Raw genomic sequence first — 22,478 nt, 5'->3', positions numbered from 1 at the left:
GGTTTCCCACCAGGAATAGATGGTAAGACCCTATTGCTGAAGCCTCCACATACTTGGGCTGCAAGGCCACTGAGAAATCCTGCTGGAACTGAGCTGATAACCTCCTTGTAGAGCAGCCGACAGAAAGCTGGAAGAAGCCATTCTGCATGCAATTCAATGGGAAAGAAATCACCAGTGAAGATACTCAACAGTGGACACTGGAAGTCTTAAATTTTGTCAGCTAGGACAAACGAGACAACAGGTGCAATAGTGGCATGCCTGTCATGGAGGAAACCAACTGCCCTCTAATTGGTATGAAAGGAATACATACATCCCTGATACTGAAAACTTAAAACAGGGGTAGTCATGAGCCCTAGGGGTGTAACATCTGCTGCCGTCTGGCTAAATGTATATGATTAACTGCCCAGTAAGCACTTCTCCTAATGTTCATACCCATATATTAATGCTACTCTCACTTTTGGATAAAAACCTTCTCTTTTCAGATGGCAGAAACTGTGGGATGATTCAGAAGGCATCATGGTGCTGGACAGAAGTGACAGGAGTTCTCAGCACTGCAATATCTCTCCCAAAGCTCAGTGTCTATTGCAGGAGAGGTGGCAGAAAGAACTAAGAGCCAAAGGAAGTGTAGGACTCCTTATAACATGCTCTTCCAGACACAAAATGGCCTGGATGTCCATGACATCGCAGTGTCTGACACTACCTACACAAGGCCATCATAACAGGAGGAAAAGATCATGGCATCAAAATAAAAGATTGATTGAAAGGGGGAGGGGATATGATGGACAATGGAGTTTCAAAGGGAAAGTGGTGGGAGAGAAGACATTACCATGGGATATTGTTTACAATTATGGAAGTTCTTTAAAAAAAAAAAAAAAAAAAAAAAAACCTGAATATAGAGTTACCAACAGACCCAGTTATTCCCTTACTGGACAAGTACCCTAAAAGCTCCACGCCTCTGCTCAGAGAGATCTGCTCAACCATGTTTATAGCTGCTCAATTCATAATAACCAAAAGCTTGAATCAACCCAGATGTCCATCACTAGAAGAATAGATAACTAAGATGTATATCTACACAATGGAATTCTAGACAACAGTAAGGAAAAATGACACAATGAAATTTGAAGAAAAATGGTCAAACCTGGAAGAGCTTATTCTCAGTGAACTCTCCCAATAACAGAAAGATAATAGCTGCATAGTCTCACTCATCTACAGCTCCTAACCTGAATCTACCCAAGTTGCTGACATACCTACCAAGCATCTTGAGGACCAGACAATAGGGTGCAGTGGGGTGCACAAAACTGGACCCAAAAGGCAATGGTGCCATATAACTCTACATTGTAAAAGAAAGACCAAATGGTTGAACCTCCACCAGGCCCTTAGAGGGAACACCGGATTCACAAGGCCCTGAAGAGGGTACTACGAAAACTGTCCATTATCTCCTATTTGTGCTCCCCCCCACTTCTCCCTATATCTTTTATATCACTTATCCTTTCTTCCTTCTCTTCTTGGGTGCTGACCTGTAACTCCTGGTACCAGCGGGTGGTTATCATCCACAATAAGCTTTTGATCACAGAACTACAAGGTCTCCCAAAAGAAGACAGATTTATGTCAGAGCGCTTGAGGACTCACCATAGGTTAGCAGTAAGATCCTACTGCTAAAGATACCATACACTCTTGATACATACCATGGAGCAACATGGCTGTAAGCTGGAAGGGAGTCAGTCCCCAGACAGCATGTCTAGTACCAAAAGGTGCACAGTGGAACAGAACCTATAGCTGGAGCTAGGAAACAAGTCAGAACCATATCAAAAATGAACCTACTCTCCACTAAACTCTCTCTAAAAAACAATGGTTATCCCATTTACTTGGTGCTAACTTTACTCTCCACTGGAGAATCTGCTTCTCTTTTTCAGATAGAAGAAAATCCTAAGGACTGAAGCACACCATCATACCGCAAAAGGGCCCCAGCTGAAACTAAGAATAATTGGGGAAACATGCAATAATGTTGTTTTCTTGGCAATCTGGGAACCAGCACAACAGTGAAGGAGATAGACACAGAAAACATTCAACCCCTTCCAAACCAGATATCCAGAGACACAGAGGCACCCTAGATCTCAACACAAAGGACGACCTAATATGAACCCACATGGCTTAGGGAAATTTGGGAGGCAGAAAGAATGTCAGAGGTATATGTTGGGTCATGACATGCAGAGACATTTCCTCCTACCCAAAACTAAAGGCTAACCCAACAATTCAAGACCTATATACCCCAACAAGGAGGGCCGCTGTGTAGGGGAGAGGACAGGGAAGAGGCTAACCCTGGTACCAACTTGACTGTATTCACTGACTACAAAAAAAAAAAAAAAAAAACAATAGAGGGGCTGGAGGGATGGCTTAGTGGTTAAGGCGCTTGCCTGCAAAGTCAAAGGGACCCATATTCTATTCCTCAGGACCCACATAAGCCAAATGCACAAAGTGGCACATGCATCTGGAGCTTGTTTGCAGTGGCTAAAGGCCCTGGTGTGCCCACTCCCTCTCTCTTTCACTGTCTCTCTGCCTATTTGTCAAATAAATTAAAAAAAATATTAAAAACTAATGACAACAGAGGGAATAGAAAGATGACTCAGCAGTTAATGGTGCTTGGTTGCAAAGCCAAATGGCCTGGGCTCCATTCCCGAATATCTACCTAAAAGCCAGATACATGAAGTAGAGTAACATCTGTAATAATATCTGTCTGTAGAGGCAGGAAGCCCTGTCACTCTGCCTCTTTACATCTGCCACTAAATAAATAAATAAATAAACGTACACACAGCTCAACTATATCACTCCTCCACACCTGGGTACAGGACGTCCAAGTCAACACATCACATACATTTGAACATCAATGTTCATTGTTTACTTAAGTAGGATAGGAGAAAGCTAGCTTTTTTAGGCAGTTTCAGTTAGGGATTGAAACTCAAGAGAACATGAGATGCCACCACAAAAAAAAAAGAGACTAACCATGGAGCCGGGTGTGGTGGCATACGCCTTTAATCCCAGCACTCGGGAGGCAGAGGTAGGAGGATCACCGTGAGTTCAAGGCCACCCTGAGACCACATAGTGAATTCCAGGTCAGCCTGGGCTAGAGTGAGACCCTACCTCGAAAAACCAAATAAAAAAAAGAGAGAGACTAATCAGCCCCTGCTATACACAGTCTAAAGCACTACTTAGATGGACCAAATGGACTGGATCTCTAGGATCCACATGTCTTCTCTATAAACCAATCAGGTCTTCCCCCTTGCCTATAAAGGCTGATCATCTTCTTAGTGTGGGGAACTCTGCAGGCTCAGCTCTGTTTCTCTGCTAGGCCTGCCTACCTATCTTCGTTTTGGCCACAAGGATGCATGAGTCCAGCTTCCCTCTCACCTAGCCAGGCTGGGTGGTGGGGGGAAAGAGCATAAAACTATTTCTTGGTATGATACTTTTCTGCTTGCCTCTGCTTTATAGTTTGAAGTAACTACCTTTTTTGGGGGGGAGGGGGGTCGAGGTAGGGTCTCACTCTGGTCCAGGCTGACCTGGAATTAACTCTGTAGTCTCAGGGTAGCCTTGAACTCATGGCACTCCTCCTACCTCTGCCTCCCAAGTGCTGGGATTAAAGGCATGCACCATCACACCTGGCTGGGGTAACTTCTCATTTAGATTACATGCATGATTTTCCTCTGGTTACTGAATCCACTGTGTTCGTATTTTTCTTACACTCCAGATCTACCACATGGGTACTCTCACCAACTTCTAGGCCTCCTAACTGTATAATTTCTTTCAACATGGGCTAACCATGAGTTAATTCTCTTCATTACTCATTTCTCCCCTGAATCTCTTGTCTCTGCTTTGATATCTGGCCTCTCATTTATTCCTTCAGCCTCACCATTTGCGCTCTAAATAAACATGGCAGATGTCATATGGGTTCTTTCTAAGTTTCCCTACACAAGTTCCTAGATTCTTTTTCGATGTGCCAGCAGCTTTACCCTAGAGTTTCTCTTTAAAAGCTACAGTTTCTCTTAAGTCAGCATGTTTTCAGCTCTATTCCAGTTGTCAGTTCTCAATTTCTCTTAAACGAACTTTATAATCTATGCTGTGTTTCCACATGAGAGCACATTTCCTAAACCCAACAATTATTGATTTCTCCCTAAATATATTGAATAATTCATAATTCATCCTTCTTAAGTCTGTCTTTATCAACTCTTTGTAAAGGTAGGATAGAACACAAAACTTGGGGTTCATAAATTCTGGGAGACCCATCCTGAACCCCCAAATTTTACAATAGTATTAATCACAATAGTTTATAGAAATTTTTAAGTTTACAACAGAGGAATGAAAAAAGAAAATGTGGTATCGGGCTGGAGAGATGGCTTAGCCGTTAAGTGCTTGCCTGTGAAGCCTTGGAACTCCAGTTCAAGGCTCGATTCCCCAGGACCCACGTTAGCCTGATGCACAAGGGGGTGCACACATCTGGAGTTCATTTGCAGTGGCTGGAGGCCCTGGCGTGCCTATTTTCTCCTCTCTCTCCCTCTTTCTCTCTGTCACTCTCAAATAAATAAATAAAAATAAAAAATATTTTAAAAGAAAATGTGGTATAAACATATAATGTAATTTTGTTCAGCAGGATAATGGATGCAAATAGAGACAATCACATTAGGCAAATGTCAGAAAGATAAATGTATGGTTTCTCTTGTTTGTAGATTTTCTTTAAGTATATAAAACACATCAGTCTACATGGCATGAAAATTCAAGAACTACCCAAGGACAAAGAGGACAAACAGGAGGGCCAGGGGAGTGTATGGAGCACAGGAAGGAATATGCACAATGTAGACTACAAACCTGTATGAAAATGTTGTATAAAATCCAGTAAATTTGTATTGTGGTTTTTCTTTTGGGTTTTGTTTATTTATTTATTTGAGAGAGAATGTGGGGGGAGAGAGAATGGGCGTGCCAGGGCCTCCAGCCACTGAAAACGAACTCCAGATGCATGTGGCCCCTTGTGCATCTGACTAACATGGGTCCTGGGGAATCGAGCCTCGAACAGGGGTCCTTAGTATTCACAGGCAAGCGCTTAACCACTAAACCATTTCTCCAGCCCAGTGTTGTATTTTTTCTTTTTACATTTCAAGATAGTCTCATGTATTCCAGGCTGGCCTTGAACTTGCTACAGTCCAGGGGGATCCTGAACTCTTCATCCTCCCACCTCTACCTCCCAAGTGCTAGGATTACAAGCATTACTTCTATGCTGGTTTTTGTCATTTTAAAAAAATATTTTGGCCGGGCGTGGTGTCGCACGCCTTTAATCCCAGCACTTGGGAGGCAGAGGTAGGAGGATCGCTGTGAGTTCGAGGCCACCCTGAGACTCCATAGTGAAATTCCAGGTCAGCTGGGGCTAGAGTGAGACCCTACCTCGAAAAACCAAAAAAAAAAAAAAAAAAAAAATACATACATACATACACACACACACACACACACACACACACACACACACACATACATATATATATATATATATATAAACTTATTTATTTGAGAGAGTGAGAGAGAGGCAGACAGAAAGGGAGAATAGTCTTGCCTGCCAGGGCCTCCGACCATTGCAAACACATTCCAAACGCATGCGCCACCTTATGTATCTGGCACACATGGGTACTGGTAACCATACCTGGGTTGTTTGGCTTCACAGGCAAGCACCATACTGCTAAGTCATCTCTCCAGCCCCTGCAGTGTTTTTAATTTTATGCTGGATTTAAACCCAGAGCTTCATGCATACTAGGCCAGCAAGCACTCCACCAACTAAACTATATCCCCAGCACTACATTGTTTTTTCTTACTCTAATCAATATTCAAGAGTGGTATTTAAAAAAATAAAGTTAGCCGGGTGTGGTGGCACACACCTTTAATCTCAGCACTTGGGAGGCAGATGTAGGAGGATCACCTTGAGTTGAAGGCCACCTGAGACTACATAGTGAATTTCAGGTCTGCCTGAGCTACAGTGAGACCCTATCTCTAAAAACCAAAATAATAACAACAACAACAACAATAATAATAGACTCACACTTGGCTGTTTATCTGTTCTTTGATTAGTCTTCCTTAATTCACCAGATGGGGTCAGAGATGGTTTAACATACAGAGTTCTATTTGTTGCAATGGAGACTGGCTTTGGGGTCATTAGTCTCTGAACAGGGGGATACTGAGAGTCCACCTTATAAGAAAACAAAGACAATCATTTTCATACATCAATGGCAGATCTGAAAATTATTTCTCAAAAACAAATGTGACCTAGAAACTAAGTAAAAACAAATATCATGATTTATTGTCTATAATTATGAAAATTGCCAATAAAAAAATGGATACAAACAAGGACATGCTTATTTATATGCATATATCCAAATATATATATAACTCAAATAGTTTACATTGACTTATCCCAGACTCAATCTATACAATATTAGAGTTCAATTAATCTAAGCTTTTACATTAAAAAGTCTGAACATGTGATTTCTTTTTTATCTCATCATCCCCAAATTACTATCTATTTTCCTTTATTTAAAACTAAGAATTTTTAAGCCAGGCATGATGGTGAACACCTTTAATCCCAGCACTTGGGAGGCAGAGTACATAGTGAATTCCAGGTCAGCCTGGACCTCTACCTCAAAAAAATTAAAAAAAAAAAAAAAATCAAGAACTTTTTAATATGCTATAAAATTATTTAGATCCTAAAGTCAATGAGCAAATCCTTGAAGTAAATTTTTGTTTTCATTTTTCATTTAAAAAGCAAACAAAACCAGTCCTTTTAGTCTAAGTAATAAAATGTTATTAAGACTTGCAGAAATGAACTGGTTTTATTGTCTATATACAAAAGTGCTTGGTTAATCATCTTTTGCTACACTGTAATATAGTAAAAAAAAATCCAACTGGGGTTAAGATCACTATAAACCAAAAAACATCCAGTGTCCAGAGATTCTACTACTATGAATACAGTCCTTTTCCTCAGCAACAGCTGTGCACAACACTTGTTTTCAGGGCAAAACCTCTGTACAGTACTAGCTCTTCCCTAAATCCTTTTCATGGGTATAATTATACAATTCAAAATGAAAAAGTCTATTTTGTAGACTGTTCATTACATCTGTGATACATGAACTACAATATTGTATTTTGGCTTTTTTCATAACACTCATAAGCTTTTAAACTGTATTAAACTATAAAGATTTTATTGACAATAAGCTATGACACATTCTTTGGCAGATCACAGTAGATTCTCCTCAGTTGATTAAAAACATCATTGTAGATAATCCTAGAAATTGAAAAACACTAAGAAAAACAATTCAATTTTAGCTTTCTTCTCTTTACCAATTCAGTTTATACTGTATCATTATAATATCTTGTGTACAGTTAAATTCAGTTATGTAATTTTAATAATGACTTTTGGGGAGTTGAGTGTTGAAATAAATAAATGCTTTCATAAGTAAGGATCTAGTAATGTACTTTCCCAGAAGGGGAACCCACCAGTCATAAAGACAAACTAGCTACAGTTATATTATCACTATTTATTTTTTTCCCCATGACAACCTGAGAAGTTTATTTGAGCCACATAAAGTATCTTTTAAACCAGATATGGTGGCTCATGCCATTAATCCCAGCACTCTGGAGGCAGAGGTAGGAGGATGGATTTGAATTCAAAACCACCCTGAGACTACATAGTGAATTCCAGGTAACCTGGCCTTACAGTAAGACAATACCTCAAAAAAAAAACAAAACCAAAATGACAAAGTGTCTCTTGGCATATTGCACTGAAACTCTACAATACACAACAGATTTCACATATTGAATAATGAAAAATACTATTCCCATAGGGACTTAGTTCACTGAACTTCTAATTCCTAACCACTTTAGCTTTGTTCACTCTTGGTTTTAATTATGAAAAGATAGAGGGAATAAGCCACAAAGATGGTCACAAACACCAAAATGAAAGCGAAATAACCAGAAAACACTGAATGAACTTCACATGAGGCTTGTCCTACGGGTTTCAGACAAAGCTACAAGTGTCCAGAGTAAAAATATCTCACTTTTCAATTTTATCCCCTTATGATAATTAAATCCAATGTACTTGCTAATTGCAAGTACAACAAAACGGCTGATACTTAAATAATTTACCTTTTCTTTTTTGGCCTGAAAAGCTGAGATATCTATCCCACTTCTATCAAGAGGCTGAAAAAATAAGATCATATTAGAATAGATGGAAAGCTGAAAAATATGACTTTCATATCATGCAACAGTTTTAAAAGTCAACTCACAGAATTCCGAGGAGAAGCAGCAGCAGATGGAATTCTTTTCGCATCCTGTTATTATAACAAAATTAATTATTGTGAAATGATAAAATTAAGATTTTTTTCAGTCAACTCAAACTTTATCCCCACCCCAAGCCAGTATGACTAATTTTTTACCGCGAGGGGGCTTGACATCTTCTCTAAAGACTGCAATATTCGTCGAGCAGTAGAACTGGTCACACCATAGGACTGAGCATTCAGTTGTTTAGCTTTCATCTGTCTTCTAACTGGTGCCTGTAAAGTAAACTTTGTATCACTTCTTGTTTTGTATAATCTAAGGTACAGATGTCAGACAATGTAAATACATACAAGATAGAAGAGACTGCAAAGTGAAACAACATTATTATTTTAACAGCAACTTATCTGAGGGAGGTATCAGGTTACTGATAATCTATTCTTCAGCCTGGGAAATGAGAAGTGATAGCAGCACTCTAAAGAAAACTTGGTCAGTCTATTAAGTAACAGAAATGGGAGTTTGTAGCTACCAATGTCTTGGTTCACTTGCCCTTGATACTTAAACCAAAAAATTAATGACAAATTAAGACATGTTACTCTGAGAGTTAAAAATTTGACTAGAAGGCTGGAAAGATGGCTCTAAGCCTGATGGTCCAGGTTTGATTTTCTAGTACCCACATAAAGCTAGATACCTGCATGTGTCTCCAGTCACAGGTAGGAGAATCACCGTGAATTCAAGGACACCCTGAGACTACACAGTAAATTCCAGGTCAGCATGAGCTAGAGAGACCGGGGGGGGGGGGGGGATGTAATCTTTCTTAAAATTGAGGTTAAAGAAAAATCCTACAAGCAGAGAGTGATGGCCTAAATCCCAGCACTTGGAAGGCAGAGGTAGGATTGCCTTGAGTTCAAGGCTACCCTGAGACTACATAGTGAATTCCAGGTCAGCCTGAGCTAGAATGAGACCCTACCTCAATAAACCAAAACAGGGAAAAGAAAAAAAAGAACCCACAAAGAAAAAACTAAGCAAGTAAGTACCTTTTAATACAAAAGGGTTGGTTTTACAAATTCCAATAAAAATACTTTTTTTAAAGAATGCATTACAAGATTCCAATAATCATGTGGATACCACATTAAAAATGCCAATAAGATATCAAAATGTAACCCAATTTTAATAAATATCTTCTATCTTAAATATGATGCCTAGTTGGCTGGAGAGATGGCTTAGTGGTCAAGGCTTCTCAAAAAAATTAAAAATTAAACAAAAAGGTGTAACTCAGTGGTAGAGTATTTGTCTGGCAAGTTTGATACCCTTAGCACCCTGGGTTTGATCCACCACCATGAAGAAAAACAAAAGAGAAAAAGAAATCAACACTGAATTTCAAATAAATGTGTCTGTGTATAAATAAGCCTGTGTTAAGATTTTAAGAATATTTTAGTATTCAACATTAAAAATACAGTTTGGTGGACAAGGTAGTTGAGAATTTTAAATCCCAGAGCCAGGAAAAAAATCACAAATTTCTAACATGCCAAAACTATTTTAACTATTAAAAACTTTACTAAGAACAATATTTTCAACTTAAGATTTTTAAAATGCTGTCTGTTGGGAGGTAGGGGTAGATAGCTGTGAGTTCAAGGACACCCTGCAACTACACAGTGAATTGCAGGTGAGGCTGGGCTAGAGAAAGACCCTACCTCACAAAAAATAAAAGAAAAAAAGTCGCCTGTGTAATCCAACAAGTTTGCCTTTTCTCATATAACAAATACTGACTCTCAGAAACACCCCCTTAAGTCAGTCTCATAAGAGTTATTAATCAAATTTAGAAGACTCCTATAGTCAAGAGTATAGGTTACTACCCTAAAACAAAACTGAATATTCAAGTACACTAATTTCCAATTTCTATGTTGGTCACGGATTGTCATCTACATGTACACTTGTGATCTTTCCCATCTTGAAAATGTCATAATCTATACCATAAAAGTACCACAGCAATCTACAAGAAAGTAACAACTTATTTAAGAATTTCTTGGGGGGGGGGTGGCTGGAGAGATGGCTTAGTGGTTAAGCGCTTGCCTGTGCAGCCAAAGGACCCTGGTTCAAGGTCCAATTCCCCAGTACCCACATAAGCCAGATGCACAGGTGGTGCACACAAGTTCATGAGCAGTGGCTTGAGACCCTGGTGCACCTATTCTCTCTTTCTCTCTCCCTCTTTCTCTCTCTGTATGTGTTACCCTCAAATAAATAAATAAAATAAAAATGTTATTTAAAAAAAAGAATTTCTTGGATGGAGCAGACTGCCAGATTCATACCTCAGTGCTTCACGTTACTTGACAGCCCTGTGTTATAAAGTTAATTCCAGCTAAGAAACCTATAGGCTTATATAGCTTCCGCAAGAAATAGCAGGGCAAAGCACAGAATAGTGTAATTTATCTTAAATTGTATTTACTAAGTTGCTCAATTTCCAATTCTTTGTTATTATATACATAAATACAAATGACTTCATATATAGAGGCCATATACATACATACATGTGTGTGTATATATATATATATACACACACACACACACACACATATGTATATGTATATACACCTTCTATCATATGTCCTCGTTAAACTCAGTTATGGTAGCTTCTGGTGGGGATGGAGAAATGTGAATAAATACATAATCTTTCTGTCTTCCTTTCCAATCTGTATGCATTCCATATCTTTTTTAATGCTTCTTATACTGACTAGAACCTGAAGTATGAGATTAAACAGGAAATATGGTAAAAGACTTCCCTATTTTTTCCTAAGACCAGAGGGAAACTCAGGGTTCTGCCCCAAGCCAGGATACAACCTGAGAATATGGACACATTTGATACTTTGCTAAAATTCAACAAATTTGTTTCAGCCTTAAGGTTTACTGCTGGAAGATATTTAAGCAAAAAACTAAAAAGTACTGGAAGACGGGCATGGTGGTGTGCATGCCTTTAATCCCAGCACTTTGGGGGTGAGGTAGAAGTAGGTGAATGGCCATGAGTTCAAGGCCACCTTGAGACAACACAGCAAATTGCAGGTCAGCCGGACCTACAGTGAAACCCTACCTCAAAAATAAATAAATAAATAAGTAAATATACTGAATAGAAGCTATCTAGTTTTGGTCAATACACATGAAATGCTTGGGTATAAATCTAACAAAGTTATGTTAAAGGCCTACATGTTATTTAAAGATTTCTTTTATTAAGGATTTGAAAACCATTTCATTAAGATGTCTGTTCTCATCAACTGAACTTTAGACTCAATTTCTAGCAGCCGCTGCAAAAGCCACAATTTTTCTCCTTCTATGGAAAAGCAAAGGAGGCAGGAAAACAAAGGGCCAAGTTGTAGGTTGATGGTAGGACACTTGCCTAGCATGTACAAGGCCCTTGGTTCAACCCTAAGCAACAAAAGAACACAGGAAAGCCAAAACAAGAATGTAAAATAACAATATTAATGACTCACAATTACCTTATAGCTAAAGCTATCAAGACAGTGCAGTGAGGATCTAAGGACAGCCAGAAAGCAATGTAAAACACAGAAAGTCACAAAGAGCCAAGTCAACTGGTTGTCAACAAAGGTATAAAATTAGGTCAAGGAAGATCGGAGTCATTTTAACAAATAGTACTTCAAATAAATGCTGATCTATACAGTGCTTGCTTGCAAAGCCTGATGACCTGGGTTTGCTTCCCCAGCCAGAAGCCCCCCAAAAGCCAGATGCACAAAGTAGTGCATGCATTCAGAGACCATATGCAATGGCAGGAAGCCATGGAGCACCCATACCCACACTTGTTCTCTATTCCTTCCTGATTCTTTTATTCTCTCAAATAAATGTTTTGAGTGAAAACCATGTAAGCCAGATGCACAAGGGGGCACATGCATCTGGAGTTCATTTGCAGTGACTGGAGGCCCTGTCATGCTCATGCTCTCTCTCTCTCTCAAATAAATAAATAAATACATTTTTAAAAAAGGAACAATATAAGCAAAACCAGACTGATCTCTCAAATGTTTTATGCTACATTGATTCAGCCAGATTCAAAAGGCTACTGAATGACTAAATTGATATATAACATTCTGAAAATGCCCAAAGCACAAGTAACTAGGTGAGAGAGTGGTAATATAAGGTAGAATTGAAGGGAGTTCTACTGATGGAAATGTTTGCGCAACATTTGCATTCAGAAATGTTCATGTAACTGTTTTAAAATAATGATCATATACTCTAATTTTTAAAGCAAGCATATTAACTACTAAAACATCCTTCCAGGCCTGCCTTCTAAATTTTAAAATACAATCCTCATAAATAGCCCATAAATAAAATTAATCTATTTCTTGGGTGTCAGTAGTCAGTGTCTAAGTGTAGGGAAGTAAGCTTATCAACAATTCTCCTTTAACCAACCTGGTAAGGTGTAGTTCGTACTTTCGTCTGTCTTACAGCAGCCGCTGCCCCACCATATGTTGTCTTTCCTGGGTAAAAGGGAGAATCTCCAAGCTGACTTGTTTTGAGAATTGAATTCCCAAGTGACTGTACAAAAGAAAAATGACAGGTTATAAACACAAATACTTAAAAACTAGTGACCAAATCCAGACCAGTCAGTACTCACAGAGGAAAGCGTTCCAAAGGCTGACAAGTTGAATGCTGGCTTTTTTGAGCTGGTGGCAGCGTGCTGTGAATGAGAACGGTCAGCCTCTGGGGACCAAAGAGGAGGCAAGGATGTACTCTTTGAAACAGCTATATCTGAAAAAAATTCATAATTAATAGTAACAGCACCAATTATAAGACCATAGATTTAGAAAGGAAAATAAAAATTAAAACTAGGCCTGAAAAAAAAGAACATGAAACAAATGACAAGAATACCTTTATCAGAGGCTCTAGAAGAAAAGCCACTGGTAGTTGAGATGTTATCGTCATCATGCTGAGAGGTAGAATCTTTAATCTCCTTCACAAGGGAAAATCCAGAACTGCCGACTGGGAATGCAGAGGACGTGGATGGCTGACAGTGCAACGCAGGGGATTCTAACATGGACAGGTTCAGATGGCTCCGATGAAGAGAGGGCCTCGTTAATACATCCGGATAATTCGAAGCTGTACTAGTGGTTGATGGTTCTTAAAACAGCAATGATATTATAAATGTACAACTTAAAAAGCTCTTTCTGTTTGTAATTTTTTTTAAAAAAAAGCAGGAACTAGCATAACAAAATCATCTTTTACTATTGAACATGGTGGCACACACCTATAATATTAGCATTAGGGAGGCTGAAAAAGGTCAAGGCTACATAGTACATAAATAGCTTCCAATGAAATTGATGACACTTCTCATGATTAGTCCTATTTAAAATATTCTTTAGCCTAACAAGTTTTCAATTAACTAAAATTAAGTTATCTAACCTAGCATCAAAATATATTAAGATTACACACAACCCATGGTTCTTGATTTTCCTTAAATAAGTATTATTATAAGGCCTACAAATAAAAACAAAGATGCCAAGGTAATAAGACAATTATGCATAACCTGTTCCTCAAAACATAGCCACTAACCCAATTTGAATGTCATCCCAGATACTTTATATGCACTTAAATATACATTTCTCCCTAAACATTTACTACTGTGTATGCTGTTCTATGTCCTTCATGTCACATTACCAACTGTGTTTCTACAGGATAGTCCCTTCTAAAACAATCATAGTGGCTATAACCATTTACTTGATTTCCTAATAACACACATGCACACACATACACAAAGTTCTCTTCATTAAGTACATATAATAAGCCTGAGGAGAATCTATCAAACATTTCTGACCACACACAAGAAGATGCAGTAAGACGGCCGTCCAACAATCTCCATAGGTATCCTGAGAAACAATGGCATAAGCACTTTATGTATGGAATGGCCCTGTCCTATTAAATCAACCACATGGTCATTGTTTCTCATGACAGAGTAATCAACTGTGATTAAAAGGATTTCATGTTAAGTTGTATTCCTACAAACAGCAAATGGCATTAAACACATCTCCTTATAACCACCAAAACTGATTATTATTAACATTTTCTGAATTCGGTCAAAGTAATGTCGAAATGGCGCCATACTTTTGATTTGTATTGCTTTAAACCAGAGTGCTTCTGAACAACCTTTTTAATATTAACTGGCTTTTTGTATTTCTTCAGTCATTGCCTACTTATGCAGTCAGACGTGGTAGCAAACAACTGGCACATCAGTACTAGGAAGGCCCACACAGAAGAACTATTTGAGGTCAGCCTAGTCTACACAACGTATATGTTGGGTGAGGCACCCAATGCAAATGAATGCCTCTCTGGCTTTACATGTATTGCTGAAGAATTGAACTTGGGTCAGCAGGCTTTGCAAACAAGCACCTATAACTGCTGACCTATCTTCCCAATTCCAAACATATTATTTTTTAAAATTCCAATAGAAGGCTGGCTGGGACTGTAGCTCAGTGGCAAAGTATTTGCCTAGCACGCATGAAGCACTGGGCTCCTTCTCCAGCACCACAGAAAATTTTAAAATTAAACAGAGGATGGGGATGTACCTCAGTGACTGCTTGCCTAGCATGTACATGCAAAGCCCTAGCACAAATAAGCAAACAAATATTTGAACCCTACAGGCAGGACTCATTTTCTACCCCTTCACAAAGAGGTTGAAATGGTTCTTAGGGCATGAAGTATTCTAATTATTGTAACTCATTATAGCAGATGGTGCCTTTTACCTATTCCACTGTCTTATCTCAGAATCAATTTATCCCACAGGATAAAAGTGACAGGACAGGGATAGAGAGATGGCGGTTAGGGTGCATGCCTGCAAAGCCTAAGTAGAGTCTCCAGGTCCCACGTAAGACAGATGCACCTGCACTGGACATTATTTGTGGTCGCTAGAGGCCCTGGCACACCCATTCTCTCTCTCTCCCTCTCTGTCTCAAATAAATATATAAATAAATAAATGTGACAAGACAACTAGCATGGAAGATATCTACAAGTATGGCGTATGCCGATTCGCTTGCTTACAGAATTTCCTTGCCCTCCACATTAGGCTGAATAGGACACAATATGGAACATTAAAACTGAACAAGGCTATGTCACGTACAGACTCACACTGGTTATCAATGCCACGTCTGTAAGTATACAATGGACATTATCACAGTGTCAGTCAGATGAAGTATCCCACAACTGGCCTTCACTGCCAATACCAGACATGCCACTGCCAACCTCTCAGGAGCCTCAATGCTTGCATCCAAGGAAACCTTAACCAGGAACACTGTATGTTTTCCTCACTGTTCTATTCCACTAGGCTAGTGTTTCCTCACCACTGAGAGTCAACAGAGGTACATGGGCATGGCACTGCAGGCAACATTCAAGTGAGCCACAATTCTGCTGTTACTGCACTGCGATACTGGCGAATATACAACTTTCCTGCCCTGCTGTTGCTATTAATATGAAAGTTCTATTTGTAAAAACACATATTTAGCAAACATTCATGACTGTTATTTCTTAGTTATTTTTAGCTTCCTGCAATTTGACACTACAACAGTAAATATATCTAAGGTTTTTGAGAACACATTTTACACTTAAATGTCGTGATTCACAGAGTAAATAAAGCTGATTTTGGTGTCATATCTAGAAAGGTCTATATTCATCAAGAGTTATCAGCGGTGGGGTGCTGGAGAGATGGCTTAGTGGTTAAGGCATTTGCCTATAAAGCCAAAGGACCCAGATTTGGTTCCCCAGGACCCATGTAAGCCAGATGCGCAAGATGGCACATGCATCTGGAGTTTGTGTGCAGCAGCTGATGGCCCTGGCATGCCTATTCTCTATTTCTCTCTCAAATAAATAAATAATTTTAAAAAAAGAGTTATCCTTGGTGGTTTAAAAACATTACAGAGGTGCAAACATCAAATAAGTATCTTGAGAAAAGTCAAAGCACATTTTAAGAGCTGCCTGAAACTCACAAGCTTAAAGACAGGAGCAAGATTGAAATCTAAAAGGTGAAAGAGGGTAAACAATGCTATCAAGATTTTTAAATTGGTATCAAAATCTACTTAAGGGGCTGGAGAGATGGTCCAGGGGTTAAGGTACTTGCCTGCAAAGCCTAAGGACCCAGGTTTGATTCCCCAGTGCCAAATAAAGCCAGATGTGCATGCATCTGCAGTTTGTTTAGAGCAGCAGGAGGCCCTGGTGAGCCCGTTCTCATTCCTTCTCTCTCTCTGCTTGCAAATAAATAAATGAAATATATATATATGAAAGTCTGCTCACGGGCCAGAGAGATGGTTCAGAGGTTAGGTAGAGGGTCTGAGATCTATGGATTTTGAAACAAGTAAAACGGTAGGTTTGGTCACATGTTTGTAACTCCAGCTCTGGGTAGGTGAGGACAGGGACACCACCACCCCTGAGAATCTCTAGGACTAACTGACAAAGAATAAATAAATAAGCAACTCCAGGTTGAAAGACCCCTCAACCCAAGAATCTACAAGAACGAGATATAGAAAAAGGCACCCAAAGTTCTCCTCTGGCCTCAGCATGCAAATATATACACACATGTGCATATGCACACGTAACAACCCAAGCCCCCCACACACATGCAAAATAGTGCTGCCTATAATTTGCTTGCCCAGCATATGCAAACCCTGCTGGCCCAAGTTCAACTCCTCAGTACCCGTGGAACGCCAGATGTACAAAGTGTTACAGGCTTCTGGAGCTAATCTGCAGGGGCATTCTCTTTCTAAACCCTCCCCTTGCAAATAAAAATAATAAAGTTTTAGCTCGGCATGGTGGTGCACACCTTTAATCCCAGCACTCGACAGGCAGAGGTAGGTGGATCACTGTGAGTTCAAGGCCACCCTGAGACTACACAGTGAATTCCAGGCCTGAGATAGAGACCCCACCTCTCAAAACCAAAAAAAATAAATTAAATTAAAATTAAGTTTTAAAATGCCCCAAGTTAGATACCCAGCAATGCAAAACAAATAAATAATCAAAAAAGTTAGTGGGAAAAGGTTGAATAAAGACATGGCAAAAGAGGGCTGGAGAGATGGCTCAGTGGTTAAGACACTTGCCTGCAAAACCTAACAACCTGAGCCCAGCATAAAGACAGATGCACAAGCAAGATGGTGCATGCTTCTGGAGTTTGTTTGCTGTGGCTAGAGGTCCTGGTCCACCCACTCTCATTCATATTCTCTCTCTCCTCTGCTTGCAAATAAATCAAGAAAAGTATTTTTAAAAAAAAGATATGGAAAATGAGAACAAAACCAGCCATAGGTGACTATTGTTGAAGCTGGATAATGGGTACCTAGGGATCTGGTGTTATAACCTCTATTTAGTTCTACGGTAATTTTCCCTAACGATTTTAGAAGTTACAAAGGTATATATACTTGGGCGTGGTACCTTTAATCTCAGCACTTGGGAAGCAGAGGTAGTAAGATCACTAAGAGTTTGAGGCCAGCCTGGGATGATTTTTCTAGTCAGCCTGGGCTAGAATGATATCCTACCTCAAACAGCCCCCCACCAAAAAAAGGTGTATCTAAAATAAATGCAGCAAAAAAATTCCACCACATAAATTTGGTAATTATTAATGAATAAAATCTAAGCTCCTAAAAATATACAAAGGAATTTTACAGATGTTGAATTAGAAACTCTCCATGTGTCTCACAACTTAATTCCTCAATTTAGTTAATTTAATTTTTAGTTAATTTAGTTAATCCATGCTCATTAGAAGGATAGCTTCTGTTGCTATGCATATGCTACTGCATACTAAAAATATAACCACACAATAAAAAAAAAAAAAACTGGGGCCCCATCTGATGGTCAGAAAACATGAAATTAAAGCAGTCATCTTAGAGACCCATCAAATCCTGCCTTAACAGAGTTAGTTGTTGCTAACAGCATACTTCAATCATAAAAATTAGATAATGAAACTGAAGTTGGAACCCAAGAGATGGCTTAGCAGTCAGTTAAGGCACCTGCCTGTGAAGCCTAAGGACTCAAGGTTCAATTCCCCAGTACCCACATAAGCCAGATGCACTGGGTGGCACATGTGTCTGGAGTTTGTTTGCAGTGGCTAGAGGCCCTGGCTCACCAATTCTCTCCTTTCTATCTCTCCTCCTCTCCTTCTCCCTCTCCCTCTCCCTCTCTCTCTCTCTCTCAAAATAAATAAATAAATAAATAAATATTGTTTGTTTTGTTTTTTAAATTTTTTATTTATTTATTTGAGAGCGACAGACACAGAGAGAAAGACAGATAAGAGGGAGAGAGAAAGAATGGGCGCGCCAGGGCTTCCAGCCTCTGCAAACGAACTCCAGACACATGCGCCCCCTTGTGCATCTGGCTAACGTGGGACCTGGGGAACCGAGCCTCAAACCGGGGTCCTTAGGCTTCACAGGCAAATGGCTTCCAGCCCAAATAAAATATATTTTTTAAAAACTTGAAGTTACTTCCGGTTAAGATGGCGGCGTAGGTACCACGCCAAAGCAGCCTGGGGGGGGAAAGACCAAAAAAAACTCAGCAAAATACACACTTTTACTAAAAAGTGAGGTGTATAGGAAGTTGAGGCGGCAGCGGAGAAGTGGAAGAGTTATAGAGCATCCAGAGCCTGCACAGGCGGGAACAGCGGCTCCGGGGCGGCTCGGCTACCCGCCGCAACTGCGCAGCGGCAGAAAACCGCCGGACTCTCGGCTCGAGCCGCAGGACAAGCCAGGTGCGGGATTTTCCCCTCACACCGCGCTCTCCGCAACTCGGGAAACGTGAGGGGAGAGCGGCAGCGAGCAACGGAGGGAGGAGCAGACCGCGAGGTAAAAGCACACGTGGAGAAGCGATACAACCAGAGCAGCCGCGGCTCCCTCCCCTCCCCCGCCGCCTGAACCCAGCTCCAGCGAACACAGCAGCGGCCCGGGACCCGGCCACGCCCACTTGGGCTGACGGCGGGACCCAAGCAGGAGCAGAATTCGGCAGCAACTTCAGCGGCTCCAGCACCGGTACCAGTGGCCCCAGCAGCAGCGGACCCAGGAGCGACAGCGGTGGCAGATCCCGCAGCAGCGGCTTCGGGGTGAGCAGCAGCGGTGGACACGGCAACGGCAGCTTCAGCAGCGGTGGTGGCTCCGGGGGTGGCAGCTACAACAGCTGCAGAGGCGGCGGCAGCGGCTCAGTTTGCCCCGTAGGAAAAGCAAGTGCCCAGCTCCAGAAATCAGAACAGCAGCCCGACGACCCAGGCAGCAACTTGACTGAGACCACAATCACCCAAGGTAACTGGGATTGCACCAGGGAAGGGTCTCACTTGGTCACAAGCTGACTTGGATACCTCAACAGACCAGAAATCTAAACCTCTTTGTTGATAGAGGATCTGGTCATTATAATAACTACTCTTGCATACATACTCGGGGCTGTTTTTGATGGAATGGGTACAGTGTTTAGTTAAATTTTAGAATCTACCAGTATATTATTCCACTCAGCCTGCTTGAATACTCCTATAGCAGGGAAACTCAACCCCTAAGAACATCTTTGTAGATACTCTGAGAGTCTTAAGAGCCACACCTAATACCTTAAGGTCCTACCCTGAAAATATATTACATCAAATCAATTGATACAGCTAAGAATATACAGCTAGCTAGAAAATCCAAGCATTAACTTAATCCAAGATGCAAATATATATACATTATAACACAAGAAACACTAAAAAGCAAGACGATATAAATCCACCTAAAGTATTAATGCATCAGAAATGTCCTCCAGTGAGGAAATGCCTGAGAAAGAGTTCAAAAGAATAATTATAAATATGTTCAAAGAGGTCAAAGAACACATGAAAACAATCAAAGAAGAAATCAAAGAGGAAATCAAAGGAATCAAAGAAGAGGCAGGACACCAATTTAATGAAATAAAGAAGGCAATACAAGACATAAATAGGGAAATAGAAATAATAAAGAAAAACCAGTCAGAATTACTAGCAATGAAGAACACAGTTAATGAAATAAAAAACTCTGTAGAAAATCTCACCAGTAGGATGGATGAGGGAGAGGACAGAATAACTAAGCTAGAAGATCAGGTGGCAGACCTAATGCAGTCCAACAAAGAGAAAGACAAACTTATAGAAAAGTATGAGTGGGAATTTCAAGATATTAGGGACACTATGAAAAGATCCAATATAAGAATTCAGGGCATAGTAGAAGGAGAAGAACTCCACTCCAGAGGCATAGTAGGCATCTTCAACAAAATCATAGAGGAAAATTTTCCCCAAATTGGGAAAGAGGTGCCAATACAGATACAGGAAGCCTTTAGAACCCCAGCCAGACAAAACCCAGAAAGAAACTCTCCTCGCCACATTATACTCAAACTTCCAAACACACAAACCAAAGAAAAAATATTGAAAGCAGTTAGAGAGAAAAATCAAGTTACCTACAAAAGCAAGCCCATCAGGATTACAGCAGATTATTCAACACAAACTTTTAAAGCCAGAAGGGCCTGGAGTGATATATTCCAAGTCCTGAAAGATAACAACTGTCAACCAAGGTTACTTTATCCTGCAAAGTTATCCATCCAAATAGATGGAGAAATAAAGACATTCCATGACAAAAGCAGGTTAAAGGAATATCTGAAGACAAAACCAGCTCTACAGAAAATACTTGATAGAATCCTCCATGCTGAACAAAAGGAAAAGCACACATATAAGGAACCTAGAAAAAACCAGCCATACTCAAATACAAGTTAACAGAAGAGAGCACAGGTAGAACAAGTAACACACACACACACACACACACAAATGGCAAACATAAATACACACCTTTCAATAATGTCTCTTAATATCAACGGTCTCAATGCCCCAACGAAAAGACATAGATTTGCAGACTGGGTTAAAAAGCAGGATCCTACAATTTGTTGTCTTCAAGAAACTCACCTTTCTACAAAGGATAGACATTATCTTAGGGTGAAAGGTTGGAAGACGGTGTTTCAAGCAAATGGGCCTAGAAAACAAGCAGGGGTTGCTATCCTAATATCAGACAGGGTGGACTTTAGTCCGAAGTTAGTCAAAAAAGATAAGGAAGGTCACTTTATATTGATTAAGGGCACACTACAACAGGAGGACATTACAATCCTAAACATATATGCACCTAACATGGGGGCTCCCAAATTAGTCAAACAAACACTATTAGAACTAAGGTCACAGATAACACCAAACACGGTGGTGGTGGGTGACTTTAACACCCCACTCTCATCAATTGACAGGTCATCCAGGGAAAGAATAAACAGAGAGGAATCTGGACTAAATGAGGTCATAGAAGGAATGGACCTAACAGATATATACAGGACATTTCATCCAAAGGCTGCAGAATATACATTCTTTTCAGCAGCACATGGAACATTCTCTAAAATAGACCATATATTAGGACACAAAGCAAATCTTAACAAATTCAGGAAAATTGAAATAATTCCTTGCATTCTATCTGACCACAATGGAATTAAACTACAAATCAGTAGCAAGAAAGGCTATAGAGCATACACAAAATCATGGAAACTAAACAATACACTACTAAATGATGAGTGGGTCAATGAAGAAATCAAAAAGGAAATCAAAAAATTTATAGAGTCAAATGATAATGAGAACACAACATACCAAAATCTCTGGGACACAATGAAGGCAGTTCTAAGAGGTAAATTTATAGCCTTAAGTGCCTATATTAAGAAATTTGAAAGGTCGCAAGTAAACGACCTAATGCTTCGCCTTAAAGCCTTGGAAAAAGAAGAACAAGGCAAACCAAAAAGTAGTAGACGGGAAGAAATAATAAAGATTAGGGCAGAAATTAATGAAATAGAAACAAAAAGAACAATCCAAAGAATTAATGAAACAAAGAGTTGGTTCTTTGAAAGGATAAACAAGATTGATAAACCCTTAGCAAATCTGACCAAAAGAAAGAGAGAAGAGACACAAATTAATAAAATCAGAGATGAACAAGGTAACATCACAACAGATTCCAGAGAAATTCAAAAAATTATAGGGACATACTATAAAAGCATATACTCCACAAAGTATGAAAATCTGAAAGAAATGGATGATTTCCTTGATCTATATGACCTACCTAAATTAAATCAAAATGAGATTAATCACTTAAATAGACCTATAACAAACATGGAGATCCGAGCAGTTATCAATAATCTCCCAACTAAAA

General features: G+C 39.7%; 1 protein-coding gene across 4 annotated transcripts in view; it reads right to left on the bottom strand.

Moving 5' to 3' along the window:
• The window catches only part of Nup153 (nucleoporin 153), an 89,429-nt gene that overhangs the window by 46,672 nt on the left and 20,279 nt on the right, over window positions 1-22,478 (bottom strand). For 3 of the 4 annotated variants that reach the window (XM_004667932.3, XM_045136528.1, XM_045136531.1), the window contains exons 3-9: window positions 13,174-13,422; window positions 12,920-13,053; window positions 12,715-12,840; window positions 8,463-8,579; window positions 8,313-8,357; window positions 8,173-8,226; window positions 6,074-6,220 (exon numbers count right to left, since the gene is read on the bottom strand). In XM_004667932.3, the coding sequence (XP_004667989.1) occupies window positions 6,074-6,220; window positions 8,173-8,226; window positions 8,313-8,357; window positions 8,463-8,579; window positions 12,715-12,840; window positions 12,920-13,053; window positions 13,174-13,422 (872 nt within the window). The remainder of the gene's footprint in view (window positions 1-6,073; window positions 6,221-8,172; window positions 8,227-8,312; window positions 8,358-8,462; window positions 8,580-12,714; window positions 12,841-12,919; window positions 13,054-13,173; window positions 13,423-22,478) is intronic. The other variant, XM_045136530.1, reaches the window with a different exon arrangement.

This window comes from Jaculus jaculus, chromosome 17, assembly GCF_020740685.1.
Source record: "Jaculus jaculus isolate mJacJac1 chromosome 17, mJacJac1.mat.Y.cur, whole genome shotgun sequence".
NCBI classification, from domain to species: domain Eukaryota; kingdom Metazoa; phylum Chordata; class Mammalia; order Rodentia; family Dipodidae; genus Jaculus; species Jaculus jaculus.
This window is presented reverse-complemented; position numbering and strand designations above follow the sequence as displayed.